At 52.1% G+C, this 16,756-nt stretch overlaps 1 protein-coding gene across 2 annotated transcripts in view; it reads left to right on the top strand.

Moving 5' to 3' along the window:
* The window catches only part of MEGF11 (multiple EGF like domains 11), a 286,338-nt gene that overhangs the window by 251,582 nt on the left and 18,000 nt on the right, over positions 1 to 16,756 (top strand). For both annotated transcript variants that reach the window (XM_032593616.1, XM_030317888.1), the window contains exons 11-16: positions 2,635 to 2,755; positions 3,716 to 3,879; positions 4,950 to 5,052; positions 10,226 to 10,372; positions 10,721 to 10,855; positions 15,879 to 16,007. In XM_032593616.1, coding sequence (XP_032449507.1) covers positions 2,635 to 2,755; positions 3,716 to 3,879; positions 4,950 to 5,052; positions 10,226 to 10,372; positions 10,721 to 10,855; positions 15,879 to 16,007 — 799 coding nt within the window. The remainder of the gene's footprint in view (positions 1 to 2,634; positions 2,756 to 3,715; positions 3,880 to 4,949; positions 5,053 to 10,225; positions 10,373 to 10,720; positions 10,856 to 15,878; positions 16,008 to 16,756) is intronic.

Genomic DNA, 16,756 nt, shown 5'->3' on the forward strand with positions numbered 1-16,756 from the left:
TCCTCTTGACAATCGTTATGAGGTAGGGATATTATTTCTCCCATTTTACAGATGCAAGAACTGAGTCCCAGAGCAGTTTAGCAAATTGTGCGAGGTCACGCAGTAAGTGCTGGAAATAGGATGGCACCAGAGTCCATTCTCGAACCACCGGGCTCTGCCGCCTCTCTGGAAGGAACGTCTGATTCTCCTTCCTCCCTCCCTGCCTTCTCCTTCATCCTCACTAATACACCAGGGGTGGGGGGGGGGGATGCAGAATAAGTCACTGACCCTCTCTGAGTCTCCATTTCCTTCTCTGGGAAGAAGAAAGTCCTCTCGGCCCGGCAACCTCAAGCTGTCAATATCCCTGCATGGGTTTCACTGTGAGAAAATGGGTGCCCTGGTGCAGCCTTTTGGGGAGCAAACATTTCAAGCTGGGCATTCTGTATCTTGCCCCCTGGAATAGGGCCAGGATGGAAAGTCCTCTCTGAGCCCCATCAACAGACCCACAGCTGGGCTCACAGGCCCCTGGAGGCCTCGTGGGAGGACTGGGGCCGGGGACACTAATGAGGATACCAGGAGAGAAACCCCTCTCCCTTAAAGTAAATTCATGCAGAGAAACTCATAAGCTGTGCGTGCAATTTGCACATGGGCCAAGACCCTCAGAGCTTAAATATATTCCTGGGGGCTATTTATAGTCTTGGAAAAATTAGAGCTTTCTGGGTAATGGGAGTGCTGCAGACTCCAGCTGGTCAGGGCCTGCCAGGGACTGGCAGGGGAAAGTGTGGGAACCATGGAGACTTCTGGTGAAGGACTCCAACCTCTAATGAGCACATGCTCAGAGCAGACAGGCTCCTGAGTGTGGAAGGCATGTCCCAAAGAGCTCAGGGAAGAAAGCCCAAACCCCCTTACCTGCCGTTCAAGGCTCCCAGCTCCCCTTTAAATATCCCCCTCACCGCTCCCTACACAAACTCTTCCAGCAGTTACCCCTAGAAAATTCTCAGCTCTCACACTCCTCTGCACTCTTGTCCACACTCTTCCTGCCTGGATTGCCTGTACCTGGCTCTTCTCCGGCACATTGAATGCTCTCACCCCTCAAGGCCTGTGAAGTCCCCATTCCTGGTCCCCCCCCCTGCCCTGAACCCTTCACTGGAATGAATAGCCCACCCATGGAGGCCTGGTATAGTGGACGCTGTAGTGTGCCCCTCAGATTCAGCTTTCGGGGCTGAGGCACCCCTTCTTCCCCAGCTTCAGGAAACAGTGGCTCCCGACTGCGTCCCTCTCCAGAAACTGCCCTCAGTCAGAGGGTGCCGATTCCTATGAAATCATGCCTCCTTCCCCGGAGCAGTGGATGTCCAATGCTGGGTGGGGGCTGTAAAGGCTCTCCCTCCCCTTCCCCTGCTTGGATATCTCTAAGGGCCATCCCAGCTCCAGAGCTTTCTGGCAGATCAGCAGAGATCATTGTTGACTGCAACTCAGGGCCGTTTCTCCCCTACCCAGTCCTGCTTCCCTTACTCCTCATGGGGACCCTTCTCAAGAGCTCACTAATTTCCATCTCGGAGGATGCTTTCTGGGGAAGCCAGTTTAGGATGCCTGGTAACAGAATGGTTAGGCAGCCAGCCCTGGTTCAAGTAGAGATCAGCTGTTCTTAGTACCATGACTGGGGCAGAGTTACCTAACTTCTCCATACGATTGCTGTATCTATAAAACAGGAACGACGCTGAGGCAATAAATAGTCTCCTGCGAGTCTTGTGAGGATTAAATGAGAGGATGTATGCATGTGCCTGATACTGAGAAAGCACTCAGTAAACATTAACTATTACTGTCTACATTTAACTTCTCTGAGGTTCAGGTAAATGGAGATTAGAGTACTATTATCTGTGTCATGGGGTTCTTGGCGAGAATCAAATAATATTGAAAGGCAAAGGGTTACATTCTGTCCTGCTGTGACCTAATACAGACTCAGGGGTCAAGTTCCATGGGGGCTTTCCCCATCTGGAGCTGTAGTCTGGAAGCCTGACCCCTCCCCCAACCAGTGGCAATCACTGTTACCTATCACTGCTGTAACAAATTACCACATATTTAGTGGCTTAAGACAACACAGATTTATTATTTTACAGTCCTGTCGGTCAGGTGTGGGTCTCATTGGATTAAAGTCAAGGTCTGCAGGCTGTGTTCCTTTTTGGAGGTTCTAGGGGAGAATCTGATTCCTGCTCATTCAGGAAAGTTGGTAGAATTCAGTTCTTAGGGTTGTAGGACTCAGGTCCCCATTTTCTTGCTGGCTCTAAAATGAGGGTTGATCCTGTCTTCCGGAGGCCAGTGCATTCCTTGGCTGTGTTCCCTTTCTTCCAACCAGGTGACAGGCAGGTGGGGGAGTTCCTATGGCATAGCTCTCTGGTCTTCTTTAGTCATCTTCCACTTTTAAGGACTCATATGATTAGTTGGGTCCACCTGCATAATCTAGAATATTCTCCTTACCTCAAGGTCCTTAATCACATCTGCAAAGTCCCCTTTACCAGGTAAAGTAACATTCACAGATTCCAGGGATTAGAACATGAACATCTTTTATGGGGGCAAGAGGGGAGGGCATTATTCTCCCTACCACAGCCAACCAGCACAGGACAACTCTGATCCAGAATTCACCTCCTCTTCTTCCAGGGAGAGGTCTGTGCAGTTCCATGTGCCACGGGGACCTACGGCCCCAACTGCTCATCCGTCTGTACCTGTAACAACGGTGGTACCTGCTCCCCCGTGGATGGCTCCTGCACCTGCAAGGAAGGTGATGTGCCTTCTTTTCCAGTCCCACCCTCCTCAGATGTGCACACTGCCCGAGTGGGCTGCCAAGCTGAGGAGTCTGGGCTGTTCCTGCCCCATCCACCCACATGCAGAGTCAGGGAGTTTATTTGTCAGGTTCCAGCCAAGGAAACCCATGCCAGGGACTTCAATAGCAGGAATGTAATAGAGGGGATTAGTTACAGTGGTGTTACAATCGCTGGGGTAGCATACAAAGGAAGGCAGGCTGACCAGAGATGAGAAGCTGTGAGAGGAGTTTCCACCACTCCTGGAGGGGAAGGACAGATGGAGGAAGTGGAATTCTAGAGCCTGGGAGTAAGGGCCACTGGGTGGGAGCTGGCACGTGGATAGAGGGGTTGCGTGACAGTGCTGGAGCACGGTGGAGACCCAGCCATCATCAGAGGCCCTGCCTGCAGCAGAGAAAGGGGACAAGGTACGTGACGTCTCTCCTGCTCCCCTACTGTGGTCTGTGGGCCAGGTGGGAGCCAGCCGAGGGAGAACCTGGGGTATGTGGCAGCAGGGATCAGCCCCCTGTGACACAGATCAGAGCAGGGAGGGGGAGAAATGGATCTGAGAGCCAGCAGACCAGTGACCAGCCTCAGAATGGGAAACCAGCTTGTCCTGGAAAAAAAGGGCCCTAAAATAAGCTGCCGGATTCCACCCTGGGCAGAAAATAGCCCTCCCCATCTCAGCCGGTTCCCTGTCCCAGGGGGGACCAAGCACTTACAGCACGGGCAGTGAGAACTGGGAGGCGGGAGACCTGGGTTCTCCCCCCAGCTCTCCTAATAGCCGTGCTGTGTTTCTGAGCAGACTCCAGGTGGAATGTGTCTTCTCACCCAGCAATCAGAGAAACAAAGGTTTAGGTGGCAGGGGCCCGGCTGAGAGAGGGGGCAGAAGGCCGTGCTGGGCCCAGATGGAGCGGTGACAGCCCTGTCCCTCCCCGCAGGGTGGCAAGGCCTGGACTGCACCCTGCCGTGTCCCAGCGGGACGTGGGGCCTGGACTGCAATGAGAGCTGCACGTGTGCCAACGGGGCAGCCTGCAGCCCCGCCGATGGCTCCTGCTCCTGTGCCCCTGGCTGGCTCGGAGACACCTGCGAACTGCCCTGCCCGGTGAGCGCCCGGGGCAGGGAAGGACTGGGTGTGCCCAGCAGCCCCTCTCACCCTTTCCCTGCGGTCGTTCTGTCCACGGAGGTGTGCAGACAAGAGCCCTGGACTAGGTCGTGGGACACGTGGGTTCAGGGCTCAGCCCTAGTTCTAACCCCTGTGGCCACTTTCCTGCTTTGGGACCTCAGCCCTTTCCTCTAGAAAATGGCAGATCTTTGGCAGATGGAGTGCCGTGGCATCCCTTCCCCCTTGCTGTGCTTGGTTAACATTATTAATTGTCTCTGGCACATTTCCCTGAGCCCATGCGCAGCCTCAGAATCCTTCATAACCCACTGCTACAGGACAGCCATTACTAACCCCTCGGGGTTGCTGTTCCTCAATAATTTTATGATCAGGGTGTGGCAGGACAAAACCAAACACTCTTCAGCAATAACCACCCAGACTTAATCACTGGATCTTAGTCTAAGATACGAATAAGTTAAACCAACCACCATGTGATATTGTTGAATGAGGCCTACAGTCCTGGGTTCAGATGCTGACTTCGCCACATCCTAACTATGTGACCTCGAACACGTTACTTCGCCTTTCTGACCCTATTTCTCATCTTTAACTTGTGAATATAATGGAACCATCCCAAAGGTATGCTGTGAGGATTGAGAGAAATGAGTGATTAGAAGGCTCTTGACACCTAATGAACATGCAACAAAAGTCGGTTGGTACCTTCTTGCCTAGGAATAAATAATAGATCAGTCATTCTTCACATGGGATCGATGCATTGTGATTTGCAAAGCGCATTCTCATTTACAAATTTGTGTTAATGATCATTAACTACATCCTTTCGAGCTTGACCATCGAGAACCCCACATTTCTGTGAATGCAGCCAAAGAATGATTTGGAGTGACCTCGTGGCCATGTCGATCACCAGTTATAAAAAGTGCTCCCGCTGCGCCCCGGGGCCACAGTCTCTTTGCATCCCCAAGGGGCAGTGGCTCAATTTTGTCATCAAAATCCAACAGAAGTGTATGAACCTCTGGGAGTCTAGGTCTGGTCATTTCTCCCTCCCCTTCTCTCCACAGGATGGCACATTTGGGCTAAACTGCAGTGAGCGTTGTGACTGCAGCCATGCGGACGGCTGTGATCCTGTCACAGGTCACTGCTGCTGCCTGGCCGGATGGACAGGTAACTGCCCCCTGCCTCGCCACCACCCAAGGCCTGTGAAACTAGGTCTTTGGTGTTGTACTTCTCTTGACGGTTCTTTTTCACTTCTTCTTGCTCCTTACATATGCACCTTTCCCTTATCTCCTCTGGGCCCCACTTCTCCATTCCATACAATTCAAGCAGACAAATTATTGAACATCTATTATGTGCAGGCTTCATTCTGAAGGTCAGGAACATACCAGTAAGAAATCAGACAAAGGTTGAACACATGGTGGGTGTGGGTGCTGAATCTGTATTCACAGAGGATATGGTAGAGAGGGGGACGGGGACCTTCCGCTTAGCTCCGGCTCATATTCCTAGTCCAAAATGTATCCTTCAGTCTGCTTCCCAGACATAGAGCAAATCCATCCCATTGCCATGATCCTGGTCCTCCAGGCACCATCTCCCAGCTGGCCCTGCCTTGGCCTTCTACTTGCTCTCTCTGGGCCACCCCTCTTGCCCAGCTGCATCCGTTATGCATATGGTGGCCCAAATGAACTTCTTAAAACACAGCTGCATTCCTACTAGCCCCCGCTCGAGAGTCCTCAGTGGCTTCTCCTGGCGCTTACATAAAATCCAAATTCCTTACAGTGGCCCAGGGTCCATACGATCTGGCCCCCGCCCACCTCCGCCACCTCCCTTTTGCCCCCCCCCCCCCCCCGACCACTCTCCTGACTCCAGACCTTTGTACGCGCCTTCTTTCTGCCTGGGTCACTCTTTCCTTTTCTCTTCACCTGATAACGGCCTTCCCCTTACAACAGGCCAAGACTACATCAGAGCCCCTTTTATTAATTCTCATAATATCCCACACTCTTCTTTTTGCCGTACTTGGCTCACTCGACACTGAACCTGTATCAGAGTATTTATTATTCGGCTCCCCAGCTAGACCATCAGCTCCCTGGAGGCAGGGCCTTGTTCATCACTGTATCCACCGCTTGCCACCCACTGAGAGACAGAGGCCATGTTGGTCACGAACACAGACCTGGAGCCAGACTGCCTGGGTTTGTGACCTTGGGCAAGTCCTTTAACCTCTCGGGGTCCTGAATTCTCCATCTATGAGATGCAGATAATTCTAATCCTCCCGGTTGCAGGGTCATTTTGAAGTTTAAATGAGTGAATACTTGAAAGTGCTAAATGTGCATGGCACTGTGCTCAATAAACGTAACGCATGAATATAGGAAGTGCTTAATCATGCTGTGCTGCAGGAATGAAGTCGGTCCCAAGGTGGTGGACAGAGGAAGAAAGGCAGGCGTTGCTGGCAGTGTAGGTCTTCAGATAATAATTCATACCAGGTTGCTGACCAGCAGAAAGCCAAGGACATCGCTTCCTCTGCAGCATCTCTGACCTGGCTCCTCTGCCCTGCCCCTTGGTACGGAGTGAGACTCCACCCTAGTTACTGGCACCCCAGATGCCTAGCTGGAGCCAAGTGGAAATCCACTTTAATTTTTCATTGCCTTGATTTCAAGCGAGCTGGTAAGATTTTAATGATATCTAGTGCTTAAAAATTCTGTCTTTGATGGACAACTTTTCAGCAAGGCCTCTGCTGTTCTAAAGCTAATTTCTCCAAATGCGGCCCTGAAGTCATTTCAAAAGAGTGATTGATGTCCTGAGGTTTGTCATGGAAAAGGGGACCGAGGAAGGATAAGGAGGGGATGGGGTGTAGGTCCCGGACACGCACTCAGTGAACCCTCCCCACCCACACCTGCCCCAAGAAGTCTCTCCCTGACTTCCCAGCTCCTGGCTCATTGCTCATGCTTGGACTCAATACCGGTTTTGCTCTGCCCTAAGTATGTGCATGTCTTCCCCCTGCCTGCATAAGCCAGACTCTTTTGGCAAGTGCCATCACATCTAGTTCCCCTTGGCCTATACCTAGTCGGTGTTTATTAAATGCTTATTGAAGTAAGTTGAAAGAAGGTGGGCTATAACCATATATGGGTTTTCCCCTTGAAGTGAAGGAGACCTTCAAGATGATCTACTGTAACCTCTGATTACAGATGAGGAGAGGGAGTTGTCCAAGGTCTCAGAACATTAGTGCCAATAGGATGGGGACACAGGATTGCATTGTAAGAAGGAATCATCTGTTCATTCAATTAGCATTTATTGACTCAAGCAATCACCATAGTCCTTACTTGGCAACTACCATGTACCCAGCACTGTGTCAGGCCTAGCAGTAAACAGCAAAATTCAATAAAACAGTAGTTCCTGCATACCTATTATGTACCTGACACTGTGCTGGGCACGGGAGAAGCAAAGATAACCAAGATGGCGTCCTGTCCATTAGGAGCACCAAATAAGGAGGGTCAGAAGTGTCAATAAGCCATGCTCCCTTCACATTGCTGCCAGGGGAGACGAGCCTTATGTATGAAACATTCAAATAATAGGCAGGGACAAAGCTGTAGGCCACTGACTTTCAAATAGATGCTTGAATCCCTGGGTAGACATCTGGGAAGGCTTCCTGCAGAAGGACCGTAAGCAGACCTTGAAGGGTGCGGGCTGCTGAGTCGCTGCTGGCCTCGTGGCATGAATTTGAGATCACAGTGCATGAATTGTTTGCCTGGCTTTACCCATCAGTATAGATGAAGAGGGGGCTCCCGAAAAATACAGCAGGGGAGGACCTCTAAGGGGGATTATTATCCCTGTTCAACTACTGGGAACACAAGGCCTAGATAGCATAACTGATGAAGCTGTGCATTTTCAGAAGCTGTAACTGAAGACCCTCCCACCAGGCCAAGGATCTGCTCCTTTGGCCCTCCAGTAGAACTGGGGCACTCCACACAGGAGCAAACCCTGGGCCCTTCTCCCCACTCAGATCCCAGTGTCTCGAGCTCCAGAGAGTTCTTAGGACATAGAAAAACCTCCAACAGGGGCCCCACTCCCACAGAACCAGGCCTGTAATATCAAAGTTGCCAGATCCTGAAACCCAGTGGGCCCTTGCTGACACCTGCCGTCGGCATAATCACCTTGCACTGAGAGCCACCTCAGGCCCCAAGAAGGAGGACCCCTTCTTGACATGAAAACATGTTGAGGATCCCACACATGAGAGTAGCTGTACTTTTAATATCCATTGATTGGGAGAACGCACAATAGCCACAAGCTGCCACGAATTCAAGGGTGCTTTTGTATTTATTAATCACAGCAGTATCCGCATACGGTTTCAGGAAAGAGCAGTGTTTATGTGTGACCCGTGTGCCTTGGTCAGCCTACAAAAAGCACTTGAGGCACCGATGGGATCAGAGGCCGCCGTCAGGCAGCAGAGCTCTGCCTTAGTCCTTGTGGGCCTCCTGGGAACAGCAGAGTCCCTCGGCCCACAGTCTGATCCTGGGTTTCCAACAGAAGATTCCTTGGAGCAGGTCACAGGTTTCGTGTGCCTCGAGAAGGGGAAACTTGAAGCAGTATCCAAAGCTTTGAATAGCTTCGTGGCCCTGCCTTCCCCAGGTTCCCCTTCAGTCAGTCAATCCGTGGGGTTTGTCCAGGGTCAGCCTCTTGAGCCCTTGAAACCGCACCGGGAGAGGCCTCCATCAAGGGGTGGAGTGTGCTGGCCAGATTCCCCCGCGCCACGAAGAGGCCTCATTTCCAGGAGAGCAGCATCAGAAACCTTTGCCCTGCTGGCAAATTGAGATGTCACAGGGAGGGGGGCGAAGGAGGGAGTGTATGCACTGGACTAGACAGGCACCGGAGGGTGAATAAGGCCTGTCATATCCCCTCGCTCTCCGCTCTCTCTGGCTGTTCAGTCCTCCCTCCCTCCCTCCCCTTCCCATGGGCACAGGGGGGCCTCTGCAATTCCAGCCTGCCTCCAAATTGGTCCCACTGCTCTCCTCGTGCTAGGGCTGGCTCTCGTCACTGGGCCTGAGAGTCTTCCTCCCTCTCTCTTTCTCTTTCTCGCAACCCCCGTCCCTAGAACAAGGCAGACATGATCTTCAAGCTAATTCTGTTCTTCTCTGAGCCTCTGATACTCACCATCCAAAGCCACGCCAGTTTCCTGGGGCCCACACCCATCTGTTCACCTAATGCATGTCAGACTGGAAGTCTTTCTGCCTGAGAGGAAACCCCACCTCTCAGCTGGGGCCTCGGGCCTTTTAAAATTCATTCTTAGCCTTTGGGCTGCCATCATCTCAGTAACTTATTTGCTCTGTCTCCACTCAAGAAGACCAGGTAGGCCTTCCTCCTCTTTCTTTCTTTTTTTTTTTTTAATTTTTTTTTTAACGTTTATTTATTTTTGAGACAGAGATAGAGCATGAACGGGGGAGGGTCAGAGAGAGAGGGAGACACAGAATCTGAAACAGGCTCCAGGCTCTGAGCTGTCAGCACAGAGCCCGACGCAGGGCTCGAACCCACGAACTGTGAGATCGTGACCTGAGCTGAGGTCGGACGCTTAGCCGACTGAGCCACCCAGGCGCCCCTCCTCCTCTTTCTTAATAGAATACATAATAGCATAGAGAAAACATCGGAGTACGTCACATACAGTGACAATAAAACCTCATTTTGCAAAGTGTTGGTTTCTATTACAAACACGTGTGCACGTATGATATAAAATCCACTTTGCACCGAGGGCTGTGGTCAAAAGGATCCGAAAAGACCCCACCCACTGTCTGAGCCCTCACCCTAGGGCTGGTTGTCTGGGACCCAAAGGACCAGTGGCTCCTGGGCCGACATGGCCACTAGGCAGGGAGCTCACTCGTGGCTCGAGCAGCCCCGCCCCGTAACAGCATTCACCTGCCCCAGAGTTGGTTTCTCTCAAGCCTAACCTTGGATACCAGCTAAGATGTCAAAGATGAGGGTGGTCCTTCATGACCTGGTCCCTTCTTGGTCCCATAATCCCATCTCTTGCCATACCTCGTTTTGCACTTTATGGTTCCGCCACGTTATGCTGTGTTTTCTTTCAAGGCACGATTCTCTCTCCTGCCTCCTACGCTTTGCACAGAGGGTTTCCTTTACCTGGTAAATCCCTCCTTGGCCATTAGGACTTAGTTTGGGCATCTCCTCTTCCTGGAAGCCCTCCCTAGACCAGCCAAGTCTAGATAGGAGTTTTCCTCTGCACTCCCAGATACACTGTGCTCACCTCCACCCCTTTGTTCTGCATGGCGCCCCTTCCCATCATCCTTCCTTCTGCCTTCACTCCTCTTACCACTGACCTGAGTCTGCCTCTGGCCCACAGGCATCCGCTGTGACAGCATGTGTCCACCTGGTCGCTGGGGCCCCAACTGCTCCGTCTCCTGCAGCTGCGAGAACGGTGGCTCCTGCTCCCCAGAGGATGGGAGCTGTGAGTGTGCCCCTGGCTTCCGAGGACCCTTGTGCCAGAGAAGTAAGATGGCTCACCCTCTCCACCCCTTCCCTGTTGGAACTAGTCCTGGCCCGAGAGGGGCTGGGGTCTCAGAGTCAGCCCCCATCAAACCTCTCCCTCTAGTCCCCTCTCTCCCTGCACTGGCTTTTCTGTCCCTAAGTTCAGGGCCCAGCCTGGCTCCTCAGCGGAAACAGGACCAGACCACAGCTCCTCTCTGCAGAAGGGGGTGGGCCCTCGAAGGTGTGGGGTGGAGACAGCTCTCCGCATACCCCTGAGGAGCCTCTCTGCATCCCTGTGTGGAACCGGCCAGGTAGCCAAGCTGACTGGGGCCCCTGAGGCTGCTGACCGTCCTCTCCCCTTCATCCCCAGTCTGCCCCCCTGGCTTCTATGGCCATGGCTGCGCCCAGCCATGTCCCCTCTGCGTGCACAGCAGTGGTCCCTGCCACCACATCAGTGGCATCTGTGAGTGCCTCCCTGGATTCTCCGGAGCCCTCTGCAACCAAGGTAGTGTCTCCAGGGGAAGGTGTGGGCCAGGGAGGCGAGGCATCCTGGGAGAGAAGGGGCTGGAAGGAGGGGTTTGGGGCTTCTCATCATGCTCTGTGGAGGCAGCTCCCTGCATCTTCAGGGCGTAGGCCTACCTTTGTGAGAACCGGTCACCGCCAGGCATGAGACAAAGCCATTGCGCAGTTAAAAGGAACAGGCTCAGAGAGGTTAAATGACTACTCATTGGTCTCACCACTAGAAAGTGGCAGAGCTGAGAAACAAATTCTGACTCCAAAGCTGAGGAAAAATGAAATAAGCGTTAGAGGAGTTCTGCGTAAGAAGCGTCCCCGAATGGCTTCCGCTGAGTGCCAAGTGGTAAAGGCAGAGAATGCTGTGGGAACTCAGAGGAGACAGTTCTGGCATGGGCTGGAGATGGCAGCCTCCCAGCCCTGCTCCCCCCACACTCAGGCCAACGTCACTGATCCCTCACCGCAGTTTCCCATCTCCACAGCAGTAGCATCCTTCACAAGGCCAACTCCAGCCAGCCTCCGCCACTCAACAGGACTTGAAAAGGGAGATAATAAAGCTTATTTGCATTGGCGTGCTGCTCAACTGGCTCTCTGTGGGGGGAAAGCCTCGCTTTGTAGCATTTGCAAGCAAGTTCTGCGACCTCGATGTCTCCGCCGTGGTTGATGCCACTAGTCCCAGTGGCTCAACGCGGTCTCAAAATTCTTGAGTATTTAGCAACCAGCGCGAAAGTAGAAGGGGGCTCTGGCACACCCCGCTGCCTACTGCCGTCCCTGGCTCGGTGAGGCCAGTGCTCGGTGTGGATTTGGGGGACAGCAGCATGCCGTGCAGGTCTTCAGCTGGGTCTTAGCCTAAGAGGCAGAGAAGGAAGAAAGGTGTTGCGGGTAGAGCAAGCAGCTTGGGTGTGGACATGGGACTGTCTGGCATTAAGGGGTAGCTAAAGAACGTGGGGGCCGGGGATGGCAGAGGGGGGACTGGGAAGGTGTGGTCTGAGGCCTTCAGGACAGCTTTGAACACAGGGGTGCAGAATTTGTACTCTGACCTATAGAAGCAAAGAGATCTCAGACTAAGGTAAACTTAGAGCTTAAAGCAACTTCAAGGTCATCTGCCCGAGAATCTCATCTGGCCTCTGCTTAGATGCTTCCACTGAGAGCTCACTACCTCCCAGGGGAACAGATTCTTTTGATGAATAATCACCACTGAGCTGGGCTGGTTTTGTAAGGCTATGGGCCGTTAATATGTATGAGTGGAAAGTTCATTCCATGATGCTTTGAGGTCATGAGAAGTTTGGGCCCCAGGGAAGCATATGTGACAGTTTCATTTGCTTGCAGCCCTCCTAGGACAGTTTAATCATAACCCGACGCGTCGAGGTTTACTTATTAAACATCGGAGACCCAGCCGTCAATACAGATAGGCTGGGTCTAAATTAGGACCTAAACAGCCCGCGGAGTAACTCTCAGATCCTGCGATGTCTGATTTATCGCCCGCTGGCCTAATGAGTATTTTCCACATATAGATCTAATAGAGTTTGCTATAAATGGCAACTGCCCTGGTTAAGTCTCAAACCTTGTAAAAAATTGAACTGACACTTTCTAATGACCGGCTTTCCAGCGAGTTACAAATTACAGACACTGCTTATGCAGAATCATTAAACATAGATTAAATATAACCAGATGTTTTCTTTTCATCAGCCCCCTTCTCCACCGCCCCTCTTCTTGCCTCACTCTTGATTCAGCTAAGAAGTCGACCAATTAATGTATTAGACTGATCGTATTAGCGGCTCTGTGGGTGAATTTGTCAGCCTGGAGCGTGTGAGAAAGACTTCAAAGATAAGACTGTCTTGTTAGAGAAGCCCAGAGCCGGTTTGGGGGGTATGGGAGGTGGAGCAGCTCACCCCCTTCCCCATACAGGGCCAGGACTGGGGAAACGGGCTCCCCAAATCAAGCACCTCCCAGAGGCGGGGAAGAAGCAGGAACCTGAGCTGCAGGTGGTGAGGTGCAAGCCGTCCGCTCTGGAAGGAGCTAAGGTTTCGGCCAGGGGAAGCGCAGGGCCCCAGATCAGCCCCATAGCTGCGAACTACGGCCTGAGCCCAGTGAATGAGGGTCACTAGCCCCATTTCTGAGATGAGGAAACAGAGACTTAGAGGAGTCACGCAGTCTGTCCAAAAGTGCTCACCGAGTAAGTGGCAGACCTTTCTAGCTGTGTGACCTTGGGCAAATTACTTGACCTCAGTCCCTCAGTTTCCTCGTCTGTAGAGTTGATAATAGGGAGTAGTAATGAAAATATCTAATATTGAAAGTATTACAAGGTTGACCGAACTAGTAATTGTGAAGCACTTCGAATGGTGTCTTGTGCATATAAGTGCCTAGAACTGTTTGCTGGATACATAAATAAAATTAAGACCCAAACCCAAGGCTTTACATTGGAGACCCTGGTGCACCATGCCGCCTTCATTATTTGTCCCAACCACTGGTCATGTCCAGGAAAGGCATGAGGTGGACACAGATCCCAGGCTCCAGCTGCCCACAATCTGGTTGGGGAAGGGCTTGAAGGTGAGGCAGTGTGGCATAAAGGAGAGGGTGCCAGCCCAAGGTTTGAGAGACCTGGGTCCTGGGTAAGTCGCTTCTCTTTAAGAATCAACACTTTCCCATGATCCTCTGAGTGACTTAGCTGAGGCCTCGGACATTCAAGGGGTTCCTCCCCCATAACAGGAATGCACGGAAGCCTTCTTGGAGGATTGTGGGGATGGCTACAACTGGGCTCTAAGGGGAGAAGGTTGCACCTGGTAGAGCTCCGAGGGAGAAGAGTCACTGGTCCCAGCAGAACCCACTGGAAGGTCACTGCTCCTGAGGCCTATTTTGGCCATGTTGGAATATTCTCTGAGTGTTTCCTACACATCAGACACTGCGCTGAGCACTCAGACGCAATAAAGAACAGGAGAACCACATTCCCTGACCTCACAAAGCCTATAGTCTAGAGGGGGAAATTTGGAGCTCAGCCTTCCCCAGAAGAACTTGGGAGTTGAGGGGCAGCCAGTTTATTTCCACACATTCAACTACCCTGCCTGGTTTTTCCAGGTGTTGTGGAAGACAAAGACATGGGTAGAACTCAGGCCTGGCCTGAAATAGACTCACAAGTTACAGTAACAGAAGACCGGGAAGAAGAAACTAACCGAGGGTCTGGAAGTTCAAACAAGGATATAGCACCCCAAAACCAGAGAAGATGGGTGAATCGGGATTTAGTTCAGCTATAAGTGACATAAAAAGCCAAAATAACTGACTTGAAAATGACAAACATTATTTCCGGAAGAGAGAAAGAAAGAGAAAAGGAAAACGAACGAACAAGAAAGAAACTATCCAGAAGTAAACCATTGGAGAATGGTAGGGTAGCTTACAAAGTTGTCAGGGACCAGTCACCTTCTGTCTTGTTGTTCAGCCATCCTCAGTACATGGCTTCCACCTCTGATGAAAGCTAGCTGCTTAAACTCAGCCACCTTATCCACAGTTCTTATCCATAATCCACATTATCCTTCAACAAGGATGAGGAATGGGCAACTAAAGACATGCATTTCCACTTACCATTGGCCAGAATGTAGTCACATGGCCATACCCAGCGGTGCAGGAGCCTAAGAAATGAAGTCTTTGTGGCCATAAGCCCAGCTAAAACTTCAGATTCTACTTCTAAGGAAGAAGACAATGGATTCTTGAAAGATTAACAGTCTACTAGAGAGAGATCATCGGGAAGGTAGCATTTAAAATGAGTCTTATAGGGGCATCTGGGTGGATCAGTCTGTTAAGCATCCAACTCTTGATATTGGCTCAGGCCATGATCTCACAATTGTGAGCTTGGGATTCTCTCTCTCCCTCTCTCTCTCCCTCTTCCCTGCTTGTGCTCGCTCTTGGTCTCGCTCTTTCTGTCTCTCAAACAAATAAAGTTTAAGAACAAAATGAGTCTTATAGGCAGGGTAGGATTTCCACAGCTGGACATGAGGGTCAGGGAAACTCTAGAAGGGAACAGCTGGAGTGAAGGCATGCGGTGTATTTAGAAAGTGTTGTGTGGGCCAGCGGCCTATGTGTCTGGGAGAGACAGGTGGTCAAGGGTAACCCAGGTGAGGTAGCTATATTTTATTCTGGGGAAGTGGGGAGCCACTAAGGATGTTTGAGCAGGGCACAGGAGTGCCATGAAGAAGAGAGCTATGCTTTAAAGAGCTCAAGTTGTAGGAAGCAGGTGGAGAATGAACTGCAGGGGAAATGAAAGGTAGGTGCTCAATTAACACTCAGACTTAGTTCTGTCAGAGCTTACAGCCTGGTTGAGGACACCAGCACTTCCTTTAGGGACCAAGGAGTGACTCCTCCAGGAGGGGCGAGAATCACAACCCTACAAGTGACTCAAGGTGGAAATAACCACAGGAGCTCAGTGGAAGAGAGCTCCTTGTGGACTCAGGAGGGTTGTCCTGAGGCTGAGCTAAGGCTTGAGGAACAGGTGGGATTTGGAGAGACAGAGGAAACAGGTGGGCAGAGACAGTCCTCCAACAGTCTAACTGCAGGCCGACCTGCCACCCTGCACTTGCCCCTCTGCTTCCAGCTACGAACATCGTCCACCCTCGTGGCTATGGGATAGTGATGCCGGCAAGAATGTGGTAATGGAAAGCAAAAGGCCGTGGAGCCGTGTAGACTGAGGGCAGAGGCCAGATTCCCAGCCTCACCGCTTCCATCTGTGAGGCCCAAGTCAAGGGCCTCTACCTAGCCCTCTGGGCCTCAGTCTGGGCCTCTTTCGAAGGGGATCAGTAATAATAGAGCCTCCAGAAGAATGCAGCTGTGGGCACAAGAGGGGAACTCATTTCTGCGCACATGGAGAAGGGTGATGGGGCTGTGGAGGTGGGCAGTTCCCACCCAGATCTGTGAGCCCAGGGCCACAATGGCAATGGCCTGGGAACATCTAGGGGTGCAGCAGCTGTGGGTGGTGGTCTGAGGAGTGCAGGTGGGAGGGCAGGAGCCAGGCTGTCCTGTGCCCACAGTGTGTGCCGGAGGGCGCTTTGGACAGGATTGCGCCCAGCTCTGCTCCTGTGCCAACAACGGGACCTGCAGCCCCATCGATGGCTCCTGCCAGTGCTTCCCTGGATGGATTGGCAAGGACTGCTCACAGGGTAAGCAGCTGCCTCCTGGGAACGCCCCCCCCCCCGCCGGAAGTCTGGCCCCCGAACACACCCCTTCCTTGCCCAGAACCTGTGTGTCCCTGGTGCCTCCACCAAAATCTCCTTCTGTGGACAGGAATGTCCACCTGAGTCCCATTTAGCTCCATAGCTAACATGATGAGTCATTAGGATCGATCACTGGCATTATTAACTGTTGGTAATAGAGGTATTGACATTGTTGGGAGTACCATTGATACTAAGACTGAGAATTAATGCTCCGTGGGCACCTGAGCAAGGAGTAGCCCCTACGTTTGGTTGGGGAGGAGAAGGGGGCAGGGACTGGCTTGCTGGGGTTTGGGAGTGGGGAAGTGACGTGAGGCCAGAGCAGTCACCTCAGAGGGGTGAGGGGTCCCCTGAGTGACCCATGTGAATGATGTCCTGGGCACATAAGCCCGGACAAGGAATTGTAGAAGCTGTTCTTGTAAGGTGTACCCCAATCCGATATGGAAGTAACAGGGACCACACCAGGGTGAAGGCCTAACCTCTAGCCCCGTGGAGCTCCTGGTGCGATGGGTGAGATGTGGCCAGTACCCTGAGGGAGGTCCCAGTTGGATGGCCTGGCCTGAGGGAATTTCCATTCTGGTGGAGGAGACACAGTGCCGTCCTCGGGGAGCTCATCAGCCGAAAGAGGGGAGTCCCCACCCTGGGAAAGTCCTCGTCGTCACGGGAATGTTAAGTGTTCACGCTGTAAACTGCAGTGT

Source organism: Lynx canadensis, chromosome B3, assembly GCF_007474595.2.
Source record: "Lynx canadensis isolate LIC74 chromosome B3, mLynCan4.pri.v2, whole genome shotgun sequence".
NCBI classification, from domain to species: Eukaryota; Metazoa; Chordata; class Mammalia; order Carnivora; family Felidae; genus Lynx; species Lynx canadensis.